Source organism: Onychomys torridus, chromosome 7 (assembly GCF_903995425.1).
Source record: "Onychomys torridus chromosome 7, mOncTor1.1, whole genome shotgun sequence".
In the NCBI taxonomy this organism is placed as follows: Eukaryota; Metazoa; Chordata; class Mammalia; order Rodentia; family Cricetidae; genus Onychomys; species Onychomys torridus.
This window is the reverse complement of record NC_050449.1, coordinates 112,509,502-112,527,174: the sequence shown is the minus strand read 5'-3', so window position 1 is coordinate 112,527,174 and position 17,673 is coordinate 112,509,502. Positions and strand designations below refer to the sequence as shown.

Sequence of the window (17,673 nt, the reverse complement as noted above, 5' to 3'; positions counted from 1 at the left end):
ATATTACAAAAGTGTTGAAAGGTATGTGGAGAAACGTGGAAGACTGGTCATCTATTTACAACCCTTTTATACTGTTTATACTGCTAGGTGGTAGAGTGCTTGCCTCACCTCACAAGGCTCTGTCTGGGTTTAAGTTCCCAGAACTTCGGAGGAAAATCGGCTCTGGCCTGGGCATGGTGGTACATCTCTGTTAATTCACACTTTGGAGGTGGGGGCAAGAGGATGTGAGCTTGAAGGTGTATTAATACCCTGTCTCAAGAAAAAAAAAAAAAAAAGTAAAACTAAAAAAAGAACAGAGTACTGAACTTCCACATCAGGAATGTACCTCAAAATATTTGATGAGTAAAAAAATACAGAATGCTCTAGAATCTATTAAATGATGTGTTCAGAAAGACAAAATTACAGAAAATGAATTGTGGGCTGGGAATGAGGATTATGAGATCTTACAAAGAGATGTTTTAAAACTAATGTAGGGTCACGGCTGCACTTTTTGGACAGGGTCTCACAAGGGTGACTGAGTTTCCTATGACAGGTGTACTAGGGATCTAACCCAGAACCTTGAATGTATATACATCAAGCTCCAAACCACTGGCCTGTGTACTTCAAACAAGTACATTGTTTAGTGTGTAAACTGAAGCTGCTTTTGTTTTTCCTTTGGTTTTCTGGGACAGGGTTTCTCTGTGTAGCTCTGGATGTCCTAGAACTCACTCTGTGGACCAGGCTGGCCTCAATCTCAGAGATCTGCCTATCTCTGCCTCCTGAGTGCTGGGATCAAAGGTGTGCACCACCACACCCAGCTCTAAAGCTGCTTTTTTAAAATTAAGTTTTAAGGACTTCTATGACAGGTCGAAAATTAAGTCACCTCAAAACTCCTCTGCTATCCTCAGGGAGAAAGACATACTATTTAGATTTACCAAGCATACTATTTAGATTTTCCTTTCCTTTCCTTTCCTTTTCTTTCTTTCTTTCTTTCTTTCTTTCTTTTCTTTCCTTCTTTCTTTCTTTCTTTCTTTCTTTCTTTCTTTCTTTTTTTTTTTTTTTTTAAATAAAGATAGGGTCTGATTATGCAGCCCTGGCTGACCTGGAACTCCCGGAGAGCCACCTGCCTCTCCCTCTCAAGTGCTGGGATTAATGGCGTGCTTCTCCTCAATCTGCTATGCTTATTTTCATTTTTCTGTTTTTCAAACAGATCTCAATCTAAGTACTTTTACTTTATCCATCTGAACTTTATTTATGGAAAATGTGAGAATAACACAGATTAAAACAGTACTTTGGGGGTAGTAGTGGTGCACGCCTTTAATCCCAACACTTGGGAGACAGAGGCAGGCAGATCTCTAAGCTCAAATCCAGCCTGCTCTACAGAGTGAGTTAAAAGACAGCCAGGGCTACAAAGAGAAACCCTATCTCAAAACAAAACAAAAAGTACATTTGAAGCCTAGGAAGTGATTGTGTCCATTCTCTGGGGCCTACAGGAGGTTCCCTGGGAACAAAATTAATATCTATCTTATTTCGGGAGTGTTTTGTTTGTTTGTTTGTTTGTTTGATTGCCTCAAACAGTATCCAGCCTGTTGATGTCTTTATTTTAAAAAATTACATTTATTTCCTTATTGAATATGGGTGCTTGCACAGTGCACGTGAGGAAGTCAGAGGACAACTTGCAGGAGTTGGTTCTCCTCCTCCATGGGTCCGGGGATCCAATGCAGGCAAACGCCATAACTCTCTAGCCATCTCACCGCTTCACGACGGCTCCCGTTAGGTCCCTAACTGAGACTCCTGCCCTCAGATACGGCAGGAGGCCCACAGCCTCTCTACTGTGGGATTCTGTGCTTACCAGCATATCTAAGATGCCCTATGATGTAGGTAGGTGGCTGAAACAGAGCATTCTGGCAGAGGTCTCTCTAGAAATGCCTCTCAAGTACCCTTGTGAGGCAACCAAGCTCGACTCCCAGCTGCCTGTGTGTATTGGCTGGGAGTGTGTCTGAAGCTGTGGGCATTGGCGACTCCACTTTGGAGGCTCTGGGGGCTCCAGCACTCCACCGGGTTTTGAATGGGGGACTAAAGGCAACAGCGTTTATGCCTGGTTCTTCAGACAGTGCTTCACCTGTCGCCAGGAGAGCGAGCTGCAGCAGCCCACGGCAGGGACCAGGCAAGGCAGCAGATCTTCCTTCCCCAGCCCTCTCTTGTCAGGACTTGAGGCCCATCCTGGCCATCATTTCTTCATAGACAGTCCATGCCATGGCAGCCATCAGAGTTCTGCGGAGGGCCCGGGGAACAGCGCCTTGAAAGAAGCCACGCAGCCCATGGTTCTGTGATGAAAACCAGTGTCAAAACTTCAAAAGCAAAGTTCAATGCAGCTCATTTCGCCCCATCCCAGATGGTTTGTTCTCCATTTTAGAATCTTAGTTTTCAACTGTGTGCCAAACCTATGAATAACCAATGACCCTCCAATTTTCCTGTAACTGTAAGGACTATCTCTTTAGATCTGCACCACCTAGAAAAACTTCTTAGTTTAAAAGGAACATTAGAACCTAGAGTGGTGGTGCATGCCTTTAACCCGCCACTCTGGAGGCAGAGGCAGGTGGATCTCTTGAGTTCCAGGTCAGCCTAGTCTACACAACAAGTTCCAGAACACTCAGGAGCTGAGAGCACTTGCTGTTCTTCAGAGTTTGCTTTGCAGCACCCACATGGCAGCTCACAACTGTCTCTAACTCCAGCACCAGGGGACAAAGTGTCCCCTTGGAGCTTCCATAAGCACACACACTAACATGTACACACATACACATAAATAAAATTAAAGGGATTTTTAAAAGAACGTTACAAGATTCTTCTGGGGTGCCAGAGATTGGAACCAGACCCAGGCAGGGGTAAAAGCTCTCTATACTGGGAACTCCCTTATGCAGTTTGGTTTGTGTGCAGTTTGGTTTGTGTGCATATGGTTCTGTTTACTTGCTTTGAGATGGGACACCCACTACTGCAGCCCAGACAACACTGCCTTCAAACTCATGACCCTCCTTCCACAGATCTCAGAGCTAGGGTGACAGGTGTCCACCACTATGCTCAGCCAGCTGCACCATTTATACACTGCAAAGAAGCGCCAAGCAGCATAGGAAACATAGACTAGGGCTGCTTGCCAAGCCAGGGATCTGGATCAGGTGGTCAGAACTGGCATTACCATTGGAAGCTGGTAGATACAACGTCCTCTGCAAGAGCAGCATGCACTCCTAACTGCTGAGTCAGCTCTGCGGCCCCTGGGAACATGCGATTCTAATGCTCCCCAGTGTTGCTAGCACACTGGGAGGAATATGTGCCGCTGCTCTCCAGACATCCCTGACCACGAGAGCAGCACACACTTTGTAGCCTTACCTGGAAGATGAGGGTGGCCGCTCGGCCAATCCACTGAGACTTTGCTGGGGAGAGCTGCATATGAGTTTTGATCACATCTGCAGGTTGAGTCACCAGCGAAGCCAGAATACCGGCTAATACCCCACAGCTGAAATTAACCAGGGGCATCAGAGCAACATCCAACTGGTCTGAAACAACACGGGCAGCGTGAGGTTACAAAAATCACGTTCTCAGACAGATAGTGGAGAGGCAGGGTTAACCAGTGTGCTCAGGGCAGGTCTGACCAGGGTCCTGTGATGTGTCTGGATGATGGTGTCACGGGAAAACGCATTATTCAGTATAATGATTTAAAACAATTAATATGTTAATTATATCTGACAGTTAATTTAAAATATCTGACAGCTCTGTAGCACCTGACTGGACAGCGCAGGTGTGGACGCCCTCTGACTGGACAGCGCAGGTGTGGACGCCCTCTGACTGGACAGTGTAGGTACCAATACTCTCACCTTGTTACTGACTCTAGGTAGGAAAACTTGAGTTTTTATTCATCAAGGACACTGTTGGCTTTAAAGATTCAATATACTCCAGGTGGTGGTGGCGCACGCCTTTAATCCCAGCACTTGGGAGGCAAAGGCAGGCAGATCTCTGTGAGTTCGAGGCCAGCCTGGTCTACAAAGCAATTTCCAGGACAGCCAGCATTGTTACACTGAGAAACCCTGTATCAAAAAACCAAAAAATAAATAAAATAAAATGAAAGATTCAATACACATTCCCAATATTAAAAAATTACTCATTAATTCCAATTTTTAAGCATTTATGGACATGAAGTTTTCTTTTTTCTTTTTTAGTTTTTTGAGACAGGGTTTCTCTGTACCTTTGGAACCTGTCCTGGACTAGCTCTGTAGACCAGGCTGACCTCGAACTCACAGAGATCCACCTACCTCTGCCTCCCGAGTGCTGGGATTACAGGTGTGCGCCACCACCACCCGGCGTGAAGTTTTATTTTTTAATTAATGCATATTCATTGTACATGACAGGTCAAGCTTGGTGATTCCTATATTAATCCTAGTGCACTGGAGGTGGAGGTAGGCTGATCTCTAGGAGTCTGAGGCAAGTCTGGTTAAAATAGTAAGTTCTAGGACAATCAGGGATACATAATAAGGCCTGGTTTCAAAAGGAAAACAAAATACATTGTCTTAAATTTCTATCGCAAAAGGCGGCTGTGACCTGCAGGCTCACACCTGTCCCCACGTAGGAAGGAGGAAGGGGCCATTTTCCCAAACACGACAATTGCAGCTATCAGACACCAAGGTGGAATTCCATTCCCACTTCCCCAATTACTCCCAGAGTTTGTTGAGTTCAGGCTCATTCTGCAGAATGGGTTTCAAGCAACTCTGCTCTGCTCTGTCAGCATTTACCATCCACAGACTTGGCTCACGGTGGCCCACAGCTTGCGGGGGAGGTCTGCACAAGCACCTCAAGTTTGCAGTTCTGGCCTCACCCACCTGGAGGGCTCAGGAGAACAGTAGTAGGGATTGGGCAGGGGGAGTGAAAACTTTTCCTCAAGTCCCCAACCAGTCAGTGCTCCCCTACTGGCCTGATGGAGACCACACCAAGAGCTCACTGAAAAACAGACTGGCAGGCTGTATTCCCAAAGCTTCTGCCCTGGGTTCCTTGATCATGTCTGGGGCATGCTATTGCAGAACCTTGGCAAAACACACCCTGTTTCTCACCCAGCCTACCCTCTCTCCTTTAGAAGACATCAACTCTATAGGGCCTCCTATCACCCAGCCTCAAAGTGGCTCCTGTGGTAGTTTGAAAGTTACTGGCCCCCACAAGCTTATTGGGAATGGCACTATTAGGAGGTATGCCTTTGTTGGAATAGGTATGGCCTTGTTGAAGAAAATGTGTCACTCACTGTGGGGGTGGGCTCTGAGGTCTCAGACCACTTCCTGTTGCCTGTGGGTCAAGATGTAGGACTCTCAGTTCTTCTCCAGCACCATGTCTGCCTGCATGCCACCACATTGCAGCATGATGATAATGGATTCAACCTCTGAACCGTAAGCCACCAATTAAATGTTTTCCTTTATAAGAGTTGCTGTGGTCATGGTGTCTCTTCACAGCAATAGAAACCCTAACTAAGACAGCTCCATTCCTAAAACTACAATGACTACCCCAGAGAAAAGGCAAAAATCCAGACTCTCAGAGACTCCTCTCACCCACCACATGCTCCCTTACCTGTGCCACGGAGCACTGCAGTTTTGGTCTGGCTGTAAAACATCAGGTAGAGTCCCGAAAAGGGCGCATCACGGAGGAGAGTTGCTGTGAGGCCTCTGAAGAGGCCTCGATGGCCTTCACTGCAGTAGATGCTCCTCAGGGCTGTGTAGACGTTCTCATAGCCGTAAGTCCCACTCTACAAAGGAGGGCACAGCTAGTGACTGGCACAGACTGGCATCTGAGCATGTTTTACCCTGAGTCAGACTACACCCCTGGGGCTGGCACAAGTGCTCACTACCCGGAACCCGAAGGTTCTAAAACGGTTAGACTTACCTCATAGCGCGTCTTGATCACCGTGATAGGGGACATGCAGACTCCTGCGACAGAGCGTGAGCCCATGCCCAGGATGACCGACTCCAGGGCAGTTGGAGGATGGCCTCGAAAGAAATACTGCTTCAAAGAATACAGAGTGCCAAAGTAGATTCCGACACCAGGGACACACCTTACGATGGACTGTAGGGGAAGGCAGAGAGAGTTAGGATGAAGCCAGACACTCAAACATACAAGATGCCTTCTGGAAGGTGATCCCTAGGAGACCCCAGGGTGATCCACATGCAAGCTGCTTGTTTTAAGGTATGAAGGGAGCACCAATGGGAGGAGGGGCAGAGACAGGAAGGCATCAGTCAATAAGGAGTATATCAAAGCAGCTCCAGCTGTGGCTAAGTTAGTCCCCTCTACAAGCTCCAGCCACCAGTGAACACCCCACCCCTGTGATCTTTCTGCTGAAGGGGCGTAGTTAAACATCACTTCCCATCTTTAGTGGCTGAAGGCTGCTGTGGGTGGAGGGTGGGAACCAAGGCTTGGTACTTTCAGCCAGGTGGGTCCTTGGGGCCAGAAAAAGCCTCTGGGCAAAGAAATAAAGGCGTGGCCATCCCAGCCCACGTTCACAGAGGTGGCAAAGGTGAGGACACTGACAGACAGTGGGATGCCAGCTTCGGAGCTGGTGCTGTGCTGACAGTCACACTTTAAGAGTGCAGATGTTAGTGACCGTACAGGAGACAGGGAGGAGGCGAGCAGTCCCCTCATATCTGTTGGGAAGGCTTAGCCAAAACAGCGGATGACCCTGAGCCCTATGCACACTGTACGTCTGTCTCCACTGTTAAATCCAGGTGACAGGGCTTCCCTTCTAGACGAGGCCTAGTGATAAATCTGTATGGCTGCAGCTCCCTCCCTCCCACCTCACTGTCCTGCTCTCCCCTTCTTGTGACACTTAGAGCCAGTGAAACACCTGGGGGAGGAGATAAGGCAAGGTGATCGACACAGGCACTGGGGGAGGTCAGGCTCCTACTGACCTGATGACCTGTCTGTCACAGGGGACCATCCATGATGACCCCCATGGCTGGATTGAGGAGCAGGAGATGCTGACAGCCAGGACATCCTGACAGAGGAAAAGCTGCAGAAGAACTGAGACCAGGAGTTCAGCTCCTCGGAACCTCTGCAGGAGTCACAGCTCCGCAGGGCACTCAACAACGACCTGACCCCATGGTTTTGTCCTTTACTGTGCGACCTAAAACACTTCAACCAATTTTGGTAACATCCACGTTTCTTCTCCTCTTCTGGTATGTGACTCACAAGGTCTTCCCATGCCTTGCTTGTTTTTGTTTTCAGACCAGGTCTCACTATATAGCCTTGGCTGTCTGCTAACTCACAGAGATCCCCCTGCCTCTGCTTCCTGAGAGCTGGGATTATGCCCAGCAGTTACCTTTAAAAAAATTGTTTATTTTGTTTATCTGTATAGATGTGTGTCTGTATATGGGTTTTTACATGTAAATGAGAGAATGCAGAGTCCAGAAAAAGACAATGGATCCCTTGGACCTGGAATTAGAGGCGGTTGTGAGCTGCCAGACATGGGCGCTGAGATGGAACCCAGGTTTAAACACACAGTTTGTTTGCTCAACGTGGGCCCTTAACCACTGAGCCATCCTCCAGTCCATTCGCACATCTTTATAGCCTCCAATCTGTTCTCTCACTCCCTGCCAGGCTTGGGCACGTCTCATCTCTGCTGTGCCAGCTCTGTTGTGGACGCAGGCCCCACTTGCTGGCGCCTTAGAGACGAGCCTCACTGCTTCACATCTGGCCCTTGTTCAGTTTCCTTTCCCAAGTCACGTCAGCATGCCAGAATGTGGCAGCCGCTTCAGTCACACGTGTGGCTTGTCCCTGCCCAAGGCTGCTTCTGAATGCAGGTGACTGTATCCCCCACTTGTGCTGAGTGGCTTGTGGTCACTCATTTCGGGAGATCTGTTGCTGAAGTCTTTAAGCAGGCTCCATGCCCTCTGGGCTAACACGCTGCCATCAATTAGACCATATTTCCTGTCCCTGTCTCCACTCACGAATGCAGTGCACTGTCCACCTCAGCCTAGCACTTTCCACACGCCATGGCTGTGATCACATGAGGCTCTTAATGTCTGCAATCTGAACTAGGGCAACACAAACAGCCTGACTTCTTTCTCCTTCTCCACCACTTCACGGACACAGCGTTCCTTCCTACCACAGTTTTTCCCTTTCTTCTTCCCCTTCCCCGCCCCCAAAGCCCTGTCCAGCTTCCCACAGTCCCACTGTCAGCGCCAGTGTGTGCTGAGGACATCAGTCAGTAAGATACAGTAACTTCATGGTTCCCCAGCGGGTGAGCTGATAACTAGGACAGCTACTGAGTGATTGACAGGTGAGTGGTGAGCATAGGTCTGATGTGTGAGTGATGCCTCACACTCAGAACATTGTTCAGATTGAAATCCCATGCGTTGTTCATCTACAGAACTTTCTATTTAATGCTCTGGAGCAGGGCTGACTGCAGGGAACTAAAACCAGAGCATACGCTTTGTGAGGGCACAAACCATGTGATTAAACACCTTGTCATCAGATGGTGGTGCTGTTTTGAGAGGCTGCAAAATGTCAGTGGTAGGAGGCCTGACAGCTGGGAGGTATGTCCTAGCCCCGCCTTCTTCTAGCTAGGCTCCTTGCTTCCTGATTTGCTGAGATGTGACCAGCTGCCTCATGCTCCTCCCACAAGGCTGTGGAGAGCTATTCCCGCTGCCACGCCTTTCCCACCAAGATGGACTCCATCCCCACACAAACCCAGACAAGCGTCTCCTCTCTTTAGCTGCTTCTGTTGGGGATTTGGACACAGCAATGAAAAGTAACTAATACACACAGATTGGGGAGGAGCCATATATGGCTCTAAGCAACATATGTTGTCTAAGCAACAACCGGTGAGGTAGAGGAGAACCCAGACCAAAAGGCAGCTTACAGGAGACATCCCTTTCCAAAGGCCCAGAGGACTTTCCGTGCGAACCACCTTCAAGAACACCGCCAACATCCCGACACGCTTGGAACTGAAGAGGGCAAAATGGACAGGGAAAAAAACAAACGTTAGACTACACCTTCACAGCGGCATTCCCATCAAAGACTGTCTAAAACACAGGGACCGCTAGACTGCATCTTAGAATTGCTCTCTGAAAAATTAATTATGTATCGTGTGTGTGTGTGTGTGTGTGTGTGTGTGTGTGTGTGTGTGTGTACTTGCACACACATGGAAGTCAGAGGACAACTTGCAGGAATCAGTCCTCTCCTCCCAAGTCGGTCCTAGGGATCAAGCTCAGATGGTCAGGCTTGGCAGCAGGCCCCTTCACCAGCTGACCTGTGTCACCAGACCTAGAATTCTTGACTGCCATGCATCCATGCTTTTGTCCTCATGCATATTTGCTTATCTATCATACCACAAGCAATGGGATAAACTCCACTTTACATACACTTTGGGTAGTTCCCATAGTGCTGAGAGACACAAACGCATTCAAAACGGATGGTATTTTTAAAAAATTAATAATAACAACCCAGGACCAGGTAGCACAGTCATAATGTCACAGGCTAGCACAGGAGCAGTGCAAATGTTACTGAAGAAGGTCCTCTGGAGCTGTTCAAAAGGACCCCAATTAATCAAGAAAAATCAAATTATAATGTGTAGGTATATACAACTTTTTTTCTTCAGAAAACAGTATCCACAAAGCACATGACCCAGCACTCAGGAAGCTGAGACAAGAGGATTGCAAGATCAAGGTCAGTGTAGGATACACTCTTGTCTGAAGCAAACACAACAGAAAGGAATTCCAGTCTGGCTTGTGTTTCTCTCATGTCATGAAGTTGATGTAACTTGTAAGTCTAGTCCTGTGTCTGAGAAACCTGGCCATGAGGCAGGGCACCAGCCTACCGGAGGTCTGAGAGTTGCAGGGTCTGCAGGCGGGTTTTGAGGAGATCCAGAGGCTGGAAGAGGAGGGTGGAGCAGGTGCCACTGATGGAGCCACAGAGGAAAGCCTTGATCACCGGATGTAACTGCAAGAGATGGTGGCGTCAGCAGGCTTACCCACCAAACCCAGCTCCTTTCCCCACCCCAGGACCTGCCATGCCTTCCTGAGGACCTTCAGGTACTACCTGTCACAACCCCATCCCAGCCTACTTCTTGGGCTCTCTGCTTCCTACTTTGCTGAGCTGTGACTACGTGCCTCATACCCTCCCACAACGCTGTTGGGAGCTACTCCAATTGCCATGCCTTTCCCACCAACATGGGAAAGTAAAGTCTGCAGCCAGTACTGAAATGTGCACAGCAAAAGGGACCTCTCTGGTCTCACTATTTCCTGCTTTAATGTTGGCTCCACTAGGCAACACGTCCATTTTCATGGCACACTTCCCTATCTGTCCTTATGCTGAGTGTAGTTTGACCAGTGATTCCCCAAGCTCTGGGTCGTAGGATCTGCTGGTATTTATAGGAACAAGTCCAAACCCATAAGAGCATAAGCTTGGCCACTATGTATAGCTTCCAGTACTCCATTAATTTCTGTGCTTAAAACTCAGCCTTTCCAGCAAGGGCGGTAGTGGTACACACCTTTCACCCCAGCACCTGGGAGGAGGGGCGGGTGAGCTTGAGGCCAGCCTGGCCTATGGAGTGAGATCCAGAACAGCCAGGGATACACAGAGAAACTCTGCCTCGGAAAAACCAGCAAGACCAAAACCAAACAAAACCTTCTGCCTTTCTTCTGCCCACCCCCTCACTGGGACCCAAGCAGACCACACACTGTGCAGAGCAGTCCTGGCTATGGCCGGCCCTCAAGCCCTGCACTGTCACATGCTGGCTTATCTTCTGGCTCCACTCCTTTCAGACACTGAAGTACCTCCCTCAGGCACATCCAAGGAGTGCCACCCCTCACCCCCAACTTCAGGGTACTGGGTTTCCATGACAGCGTCCCCTTTCCAGAATGCAGCAGTATCACCAACGACAACGAACAGACACTTCACAACTCTCTCTCCTCCAAACAAGACTCTTGGCACAGCCCATCTGGAGACCTCCTGTTCCTCCATTTAGTGGCACCTGTACTCCCCACCCCGGCTGGCTCCTGAGATCAGACAAGATTAGGCCCATTCCAGGTGGTATCGCCATGGACTACTTTTTAAAATAACGCTTCCTAGAATGACCAGGAAGTGTCTGCTACATCAAACTACCAGGAACCCAAATGTCATCTGAAGCACCCATTTAAGAGAGGAGAGAGCCCACCCTAACTAACTTCCATCAAATACACCTGGACTTGGGTCCCAGACCACTGGGACTAAAGTTCTGAGAGCTGATGACGACAGTCCTGGGGTACCAGCAGGGCTCTCCGAGACAGCAGGCAAAACCAGGCGGTGTGTGTACTTCAGCACATCTGTACTGGCAGTGCCCTCTCCCCCAGAGATGCCAACTATTCTGCTAAGCAAAACTCCCCACAAAGCTGCTCCTCAGCCTCACCTGAGTCTTTGCAGTGTTGGGGGGTTCAACCTCCTCATATACCAGGTCTCTTTCTTCCTTGGACATCTCTGCTCTGCCTGGAAACCTGCTCCAGAGCCTGTTCCCAGTGCCACACTGTGCCTGTCACCTTCATGCCTCGGGCTTGCCATCTAGTCAGAAGTCCTCTGGTAAGGCTCCTGCGGACTCACTGGGGCCTGCACATCCCAGGCCCCCTCTTCCGCCCTGGGCCTTAACTTACTTGAATTCTTAAGTGCATTTGATATCAGCGGCCACCTCTCTCTCGGTACGGTTCCTTCCACGCACCCCCACCTCACCCCACCCCGGCTACAGGTCTCTCTCCCCTCAGCTTGTACATCAGTGCTGCTGCACCTCTTATCTCCTCAGCCCTCAGCCCTTTCGGAGCAGCCCCACCCACAACCAGTCTTCACACACACTCCCATTCCACCCACACCTCCAGCCCACTCTCCGCCATCCCAGGGTCCCCTCCTGTCCACGGGGGCCCATAGGGGTCTCAAACCCAACAGTTCAAACTGGAAACTTGGGCAACGGTCCCCCACACCTGCCTCCTCCCCAGTCCCCGGAGACTCGCTCTGCCTGCTGCTTCCTGAGCATGTCCTGATGACTGACCCATCAGTTAGCCCTGTCTGTCCCTCCAACCTAAGCAACAGAGAGGTTCTCTAAAGAATGAGTTTATTCGGGAACGAGCAGGGGTTTGCAAATGTGGTATGTGGGCCAGGAGAGACCACATATTCCTGAACCCCTCTCCTTCCAGCCCCAGCAATGAACCCTGTCCTGGGCCCCCTCTCCTTCCAGCCCCAGCAATGAACCCCATCCTCAGCCCCCTCTCCTTCCAGCCCCAGCAATGAACCCTGTCCTGGGCCTCCTCTCCTTCCAGCCCCAGCAATGAACCCTGTCCTGGGCCTCCTCTCCTTCCAGCCCCAGCAATGAACCCCGTCCTGGGCCCCCTCTCCTTCCAGCCCCAGCAATGAACCCCGTCCTGGGCCCCCTCTCCTTCCAGCCCCAGCAATGAACCCCGTCCTGGGCCCCCTCTCCTTCCAGCCCCAGCAATGAACCCCGTCCCCTCATTTCTCTGGCCACTGCTCACGGCTCTTCTTCCACTGAGCCATGCTCTCACATCCCTCAGCCAGCTTCAGTTTCCTTAGCTTCTAGCCTCTCATCCACATACAACTGCTCTATGGAGCTCCACACAAACCCACACTGCCACTGCTCAGATGTTTACCATTTGTAAACCTGAACTCACGTCCCTCCTTTACTCCGACCTGGTGCTCCTTGGCATGCCACATCCAAGTGAACACCCTGCTGTTTATCCATCCTGGTCTGGGCCTCTCCACACTTGCTCATTCTGCTCCTTGATCAGCTCTCAAGCCATCTTCTGGACCCATCCAGGCTCCAAGGTCCACTTCTCCTTCCCTGCTGACCGCCACAACGTTTTTACCGTAACTCTTTGACCCCTCCTCCATCTACTTCCTATCCTAAAGCCAGGGTCATCCTTAAAAACTGCAGATTGGAGTCTGCAGCTTCAATGAGACGTGTTCTGTTCACGTATAAATGACCAACTCATACAAGCAAACAGGATGAAACAAAGGTTATACGTAAAGGTAAATGTACTAGAAACTACTAAACATGACAACTCTGTCAGTAGTACTCATCCAGAGTAAATAAAAATATGATTCGGCTGTTCCCTAACTCTCCCAGATAGTGTCACCTACTGTTGCAAGGCCCTCGGCCAGCACACAGTCCCTCCTCACCTCCCTGGTCCATACAGTCACCATCCGCTAGTGCCATAAGGTGCTCTCCCTGCCTCCCTCTCGCCTCTGAACACCCAGACATTACCCCTCCACCTCAGTTCCTGTGCTGCTCACAAAGCCCAGGTCAGGTTCCGTGTGTCTCTCTGGACACCTGGAGCAGCCCCCTGTGGCCATCATCCTTAAGACACAACTCCATCTCCAGTCCTTTCAAGAACTGACATGGAATCAAGGCATGGTGGCACACACCTTTGATCCCAGCATTCCAGAGGAAGAGGCAGGAGAACTCTGAGAAATGAGGGGCATCCTGACTACATATTGAGATCCAGGACAGTCAGAACTACATAGAGAGACTCTCTCTCTCAAAAACAAAACAAACCAAGAACTGGCATTCAAAAAGTGTGCAACATAGAGAGAGATGAATGGTTCTTCCTAACAAGAAACCTGTACTCAGTTCTCCCTTGAGTGGAAACCCACAGGATAAGGCCCAGTAGCCCCTGAATGTCCTATCCCAGAACAGGATAAAATCACTCCCAGCAAGGTTACAAGAAGGAACAGTAACACAGCTTCTGGGCAATTCTCCTAGGTACTGCTTCTCAAAGGCATCACACCCTGTTTATCTATCTGTTCTGGGAACTGAACCTAGGGCCTCAGGCATGCTGGACAAGCATGTTACCACTGGGATACTTCCAGCCCTGCACCCACTTTATTTTAAGGCTGCTGTCCTTCACCTCCATGCCTGATAGCAGAAACTGCATTTTAAATGTCTTATCTTCACAGCACAGTGACTGAGAACATTACTGGCTCAATAAATACTCACTGAATCAACAAGAAAAGCCAATAGCTTTTTTTTGGGGGGGGGAGTTCAAGACAAGGTTGCTCTGTGTAGCCCTGGTTCTCCTGGAACTCAGTCTGTAGACCAGGCTGTCCTTGAACTCAGTGATCTGTCTGCCTCTGCCTCCTGGGATTAAAGACTTGTGCCACCACTACCCAGCCACAATGTCAATTCTAATAAATAAACCAAAAACTTAAAAAAAAAAAAAAAGCAGGTAACGTAAAGAGCATTGTGATTTCTGTATGTGTACTGAATATCCTTTGAGTGGATTGAGTTTTCTGTGGCTATTGTCGTACTTGTTTTGAGACAGGATCTCACTATCACACAGATCTGTCTGCCTCTCTACAGGAGCCACTGGGCTAGGTCCTGGGTTTAGTTTTATTGGTTGCTGAGGTGCCTTACCACAGGGCTACACCTCCAATTTTAAGAATGATTTAATTTATTTTAGTAGCTCAACCTTTTTCACAGCTTAAAGAAAGGTGAATATTGCAATTTTCTTTTCTTTCTTTCTTTTTCTTTTTTCTTTTCTTTTCTTTCTTTTTTTTTTTTTTTTTTTTTTTTTTTGTTGTTGTTGTTGTTGTTTTTTGAGACCGAGTTTCTCTGTGTAGTTTTTGGTGCCTGTCCTGGATCTGTAGACCAGGCTGGCCTGGAACTCACAGAGATCCACCTTCTTCTGCCTCCCGAGTGCTGGGATTAAAAGCATGTGCCACCACTACCTGGCTGAATATTGCAAATTTCTAAGCGTGAGAACGGACAAAAACAATCAGAAGGGGCTGCATAACAGTCAAAAGTGAGCAGTGTTCTCCCAGAAGGCCATGGGGTTCCCAGCACCCATATGGGAAGCAGCGCTCACAACCACCTGTAACTCCAGCTCTAGGGGATCCCAACACCCTTTTGGCCCCCGTGGGTACCTGCACTTCTGTGCACATACCCCCACCACACACACATATAAGTAAACATAAATAACTAAAAGCATAATCAGCAAATAGGACTACACACAAACACAAGTCGAGTATCATTTCAACGGCCAATCAGTTCCACAATTTCTGCCACTCAACAAAACCACAACCAACAAAATCCCTACATCCAATACACAACATTAGGGGAAAGATGGCAGTCCAGGGAGAAAGGGCATGTAGTTTTGAAAGACATGATCCTGGAGCTGCCACGGATATCTTTAAAGATTTCCACACAGAGGGGAGCACACGCCTTTAGTATCTGCACTCTGAAGACAGAGACAGGCCAATCTCTCCGAGTTCGAGGCCAGCCTGGTCTAAATAGCGAGTTCCAGCCAGGGCTGCACAGTGAGACCCTGTCTCAAAAAAAGGATAAAAAAAAATTTAAAAATATCCCCAAAGGAGTGCGTCCTCCTCCCACTAAGAAGTGTCGCCACCAGGTCCGCCCCGCCTCCCGCCGCACCCCCGCCGCCGCCTATGGCTGGCGAGGACCCGCCCAGGCTGCGGAGACAGCGCCCCGCCCCGCCCCGCCCCGCCCCGCCCCGCCCCGCCCCGCCCCGCCCCGCCCCGCCCCGCCCCCGCCAATGGCAGCCCGGCGCCCGGCCGCGCAGCCAATCTGACTGAGGGGGCGTGGCCTTCGCGAGCCGTGGAAGCTGAGGCAGCAGCCCGAAGCCGGACAAGGGAGGCGGCCTGCACCGGGCGGCCTGCGGGAGGCCCGGGGTGACCCGAAGCGCTCGTATCCATTACCGCTAGAGGGTTCTAGATCTGGAATGTTCTAGAAGCACTGTCCCCCGGCACAAGGCAGTTCCCGACCCGGTCCCCTGTCCCCAGGAGCTCACCATGAGCGTCTCCACCGTGTCCTCTACGTCCTGCGGCGGCAACAGCGCAGAGCGCGCCTTCTCGATCACCGGGGACGCGAGCCCGGCCCCGGTGACAGCGAGGCTCCGCGGCTCCGCGCTCACGCCCATCCCTCCCCACCAGTCCGCCCGCCGCAGGCAAGCCTCAGTACCCGAGTCTAGAGGGTCTGTGTTTCCGGGGGAGGAGAAAATAGAAGGAACCAGTCAGGAAGGTGAGATTCCACTTCCGCTTCCGTTGATGGTGAGCATCATGCACCGAGTAGCGTTCTCATCGCCACCTGGTGGTTACACGCAGAATTGCAGAGTCTGCAGTTCTTGGAGAACCAAAGGCTTGCTTCCTGCTTGGGGCATTTCGAAATGTGTGACTGACTGAATTTTTTAAAAATCTATCTATCTGTCTGTCTGTCTGTCTACTTATTTATTTAGTTATTATGTATACAGTATTTTGTCTGCATGTATGCTTACATGCCAGAAGAGGGCGCCAGATGGAATTATGGATGGTTGTGAGCCACCATGTGGTTGCTGGGAATTGAACTCAAAACCTCTGGAAGAGCAACAAGTGTTCTAACTGCTGAGCCATATCTCCAGCCCCTTCTTTGTACTTTTTAAACTATGACTACTAGACCATTTAAAATACCACATTGGTTTGCATTATATTTCTGTTGGACATTACCAGTCTGGACATCTAAAATTATATGGTTTGTGGTTCACTCGCACATTTTGGCTTCCAACTTCCCATATGTCTATGTGGTTGACCTATGGAGGAGATCCTGATGTCCTTGTTGAAAATGCATGCACATAGCATCAGCGCCTGGCCATCTGGAGAGTAAAATCTGAACTTATAAACATGCGATGTCAGAACCCCCCTGCTGCTCAGGCACAGCCCCTGCAGCAGACTTTTCCCCTCATAGGTTACACCCTGTCTGTGAGTCCCTAACTAACAGACCTCCAGTGTCAGGACCTCATCTGGGGAAGTAAGTTTACATCAAAGGAATGTTGGTCACCATACATCCAGCTCCCAAACCCCTTCCCTACTTCCTACCTGGAAATCAGAAAGCCTGGCTGCAGGCTTGTGCTGGTGTTCTGGCTAGTTTTATGTCAACTTGATACAAGCTAGAGTCATCTGAAAGGAGGGAGCCATAATCGTGAAAATGTCTCCTTAAGATCCAGCTGTAAGACATTTTCTTAATTAGTAATGATGGGAGGGGGAAGCAGCCCATGGTGGGTGGTACCATCCCTGGGCTGGTGGTCCTGGGTTCTATAAGAAAGCAGGTTGACCAAGCCATGGGGAACAAGCCAGTAAACAGCTCCCCTCCATGGCCTCTGCATCAGCTCCTGCCTCCAGGTTCCTGCCCTGCTTGAGTTCCTGTGCTGACTTCCTTCCATGATGAACAGTGATGTGGAAGAGGAAGCCACATAAACCCTTTCCTCCCCAACTTGCTTTTTGGTCATAGTGTTTCATTGCAACAATAGAAACCGTAAGACAGCTGTCAACCCTCACCCATCCTCAGAAAGGTACAAGAAGAACTCCCCACTTCTATGTGGGCCTGGATTCCTCCCTTGAGAGCCCTTGCCACAATACTGTCTGTCTGTCCACGGCATTAATAACTCTTCTAATAAACTTCTTAGTCCCAAAAATCCATTTCAGTGTCCCCTAAACCCACATTTGAGGTCCCTTTGGTTCTGAACACCTCTAGTTTTTTTTTTTTTTTTTTTAAGTTAAGTGTTCACCTATGTGCCTTCATGAGTTTATGTGTATCATGTGCATTGGATCCCCTGTAGCCAGAGTTCCAGGTGATTGTGAGCTGACAGGTGAGTGCCGGGAATCAAACCTGGGTCCCTGCAAGAGTGGTAAGCACTCTTACCTGCT

At 49.5% G+C, this 17,673-nt stretch overlaps 1 protein-coding gene across 1 annotated transcript; it reads right to left on the bottom strand.

Annotated features, from left to right (window-relative positions):
- Positions 1 to 1,385: 1,385 nt before the first annotated feature.
- Positions 1,386 to 15,992, bottom strand: Slc25a38 (solute carrier family 25 member 38). Its single transcript, XM_036191620.1, has 7 exons — positions 15,786 to 15,992; positions 9,821 to 9,942; positions 8,864 to 8,948; positions 5,893 to 6,072; positions 5,581 to 5,755; positions 3,364 to 3,530; positions 1,386 to 2,306 (listed from the first exon to the last, which is right to left on the bottom strand). Exons 1-7 carry the CDS (start codon positions 15,912 to 15,914, stop codon positions 2,184 to 2,186), a joined length of 981 nt encoding a protein of 326 aa, XP_036047513.1. The 5' UTR covers positions 15,915 to 15,992; the 3' UTR covers positions 1,386 to 2,183.
- Positions 15,993 to 17,673: the final 1,681 nt, after the last annotated feature.

Coding starts and splice junctions, on each gene's coding strand:
- Slc25a38 (XM_036191620.1), bottom strand. CDS start 15,914: ATGGGCGTGAGCGCGGAGCCGCGGAGCCTCGCTGTCACCGGGGCCGGG. Junction 8,949..9,820: donor CTGCAACTCTCAGACCTCCG/GTAGGCTGGTGC, acceptor TGCCCTCTTCAG/TTCCAAGCGTGTCGGGATGT. Junction 2,307..3,363: donor CGGCCACCCTCATCTTCCAG/GTAAGGCTACAA, acceptor TTTTCATCACAG/AACCATGGGCTGCGTGGCTT.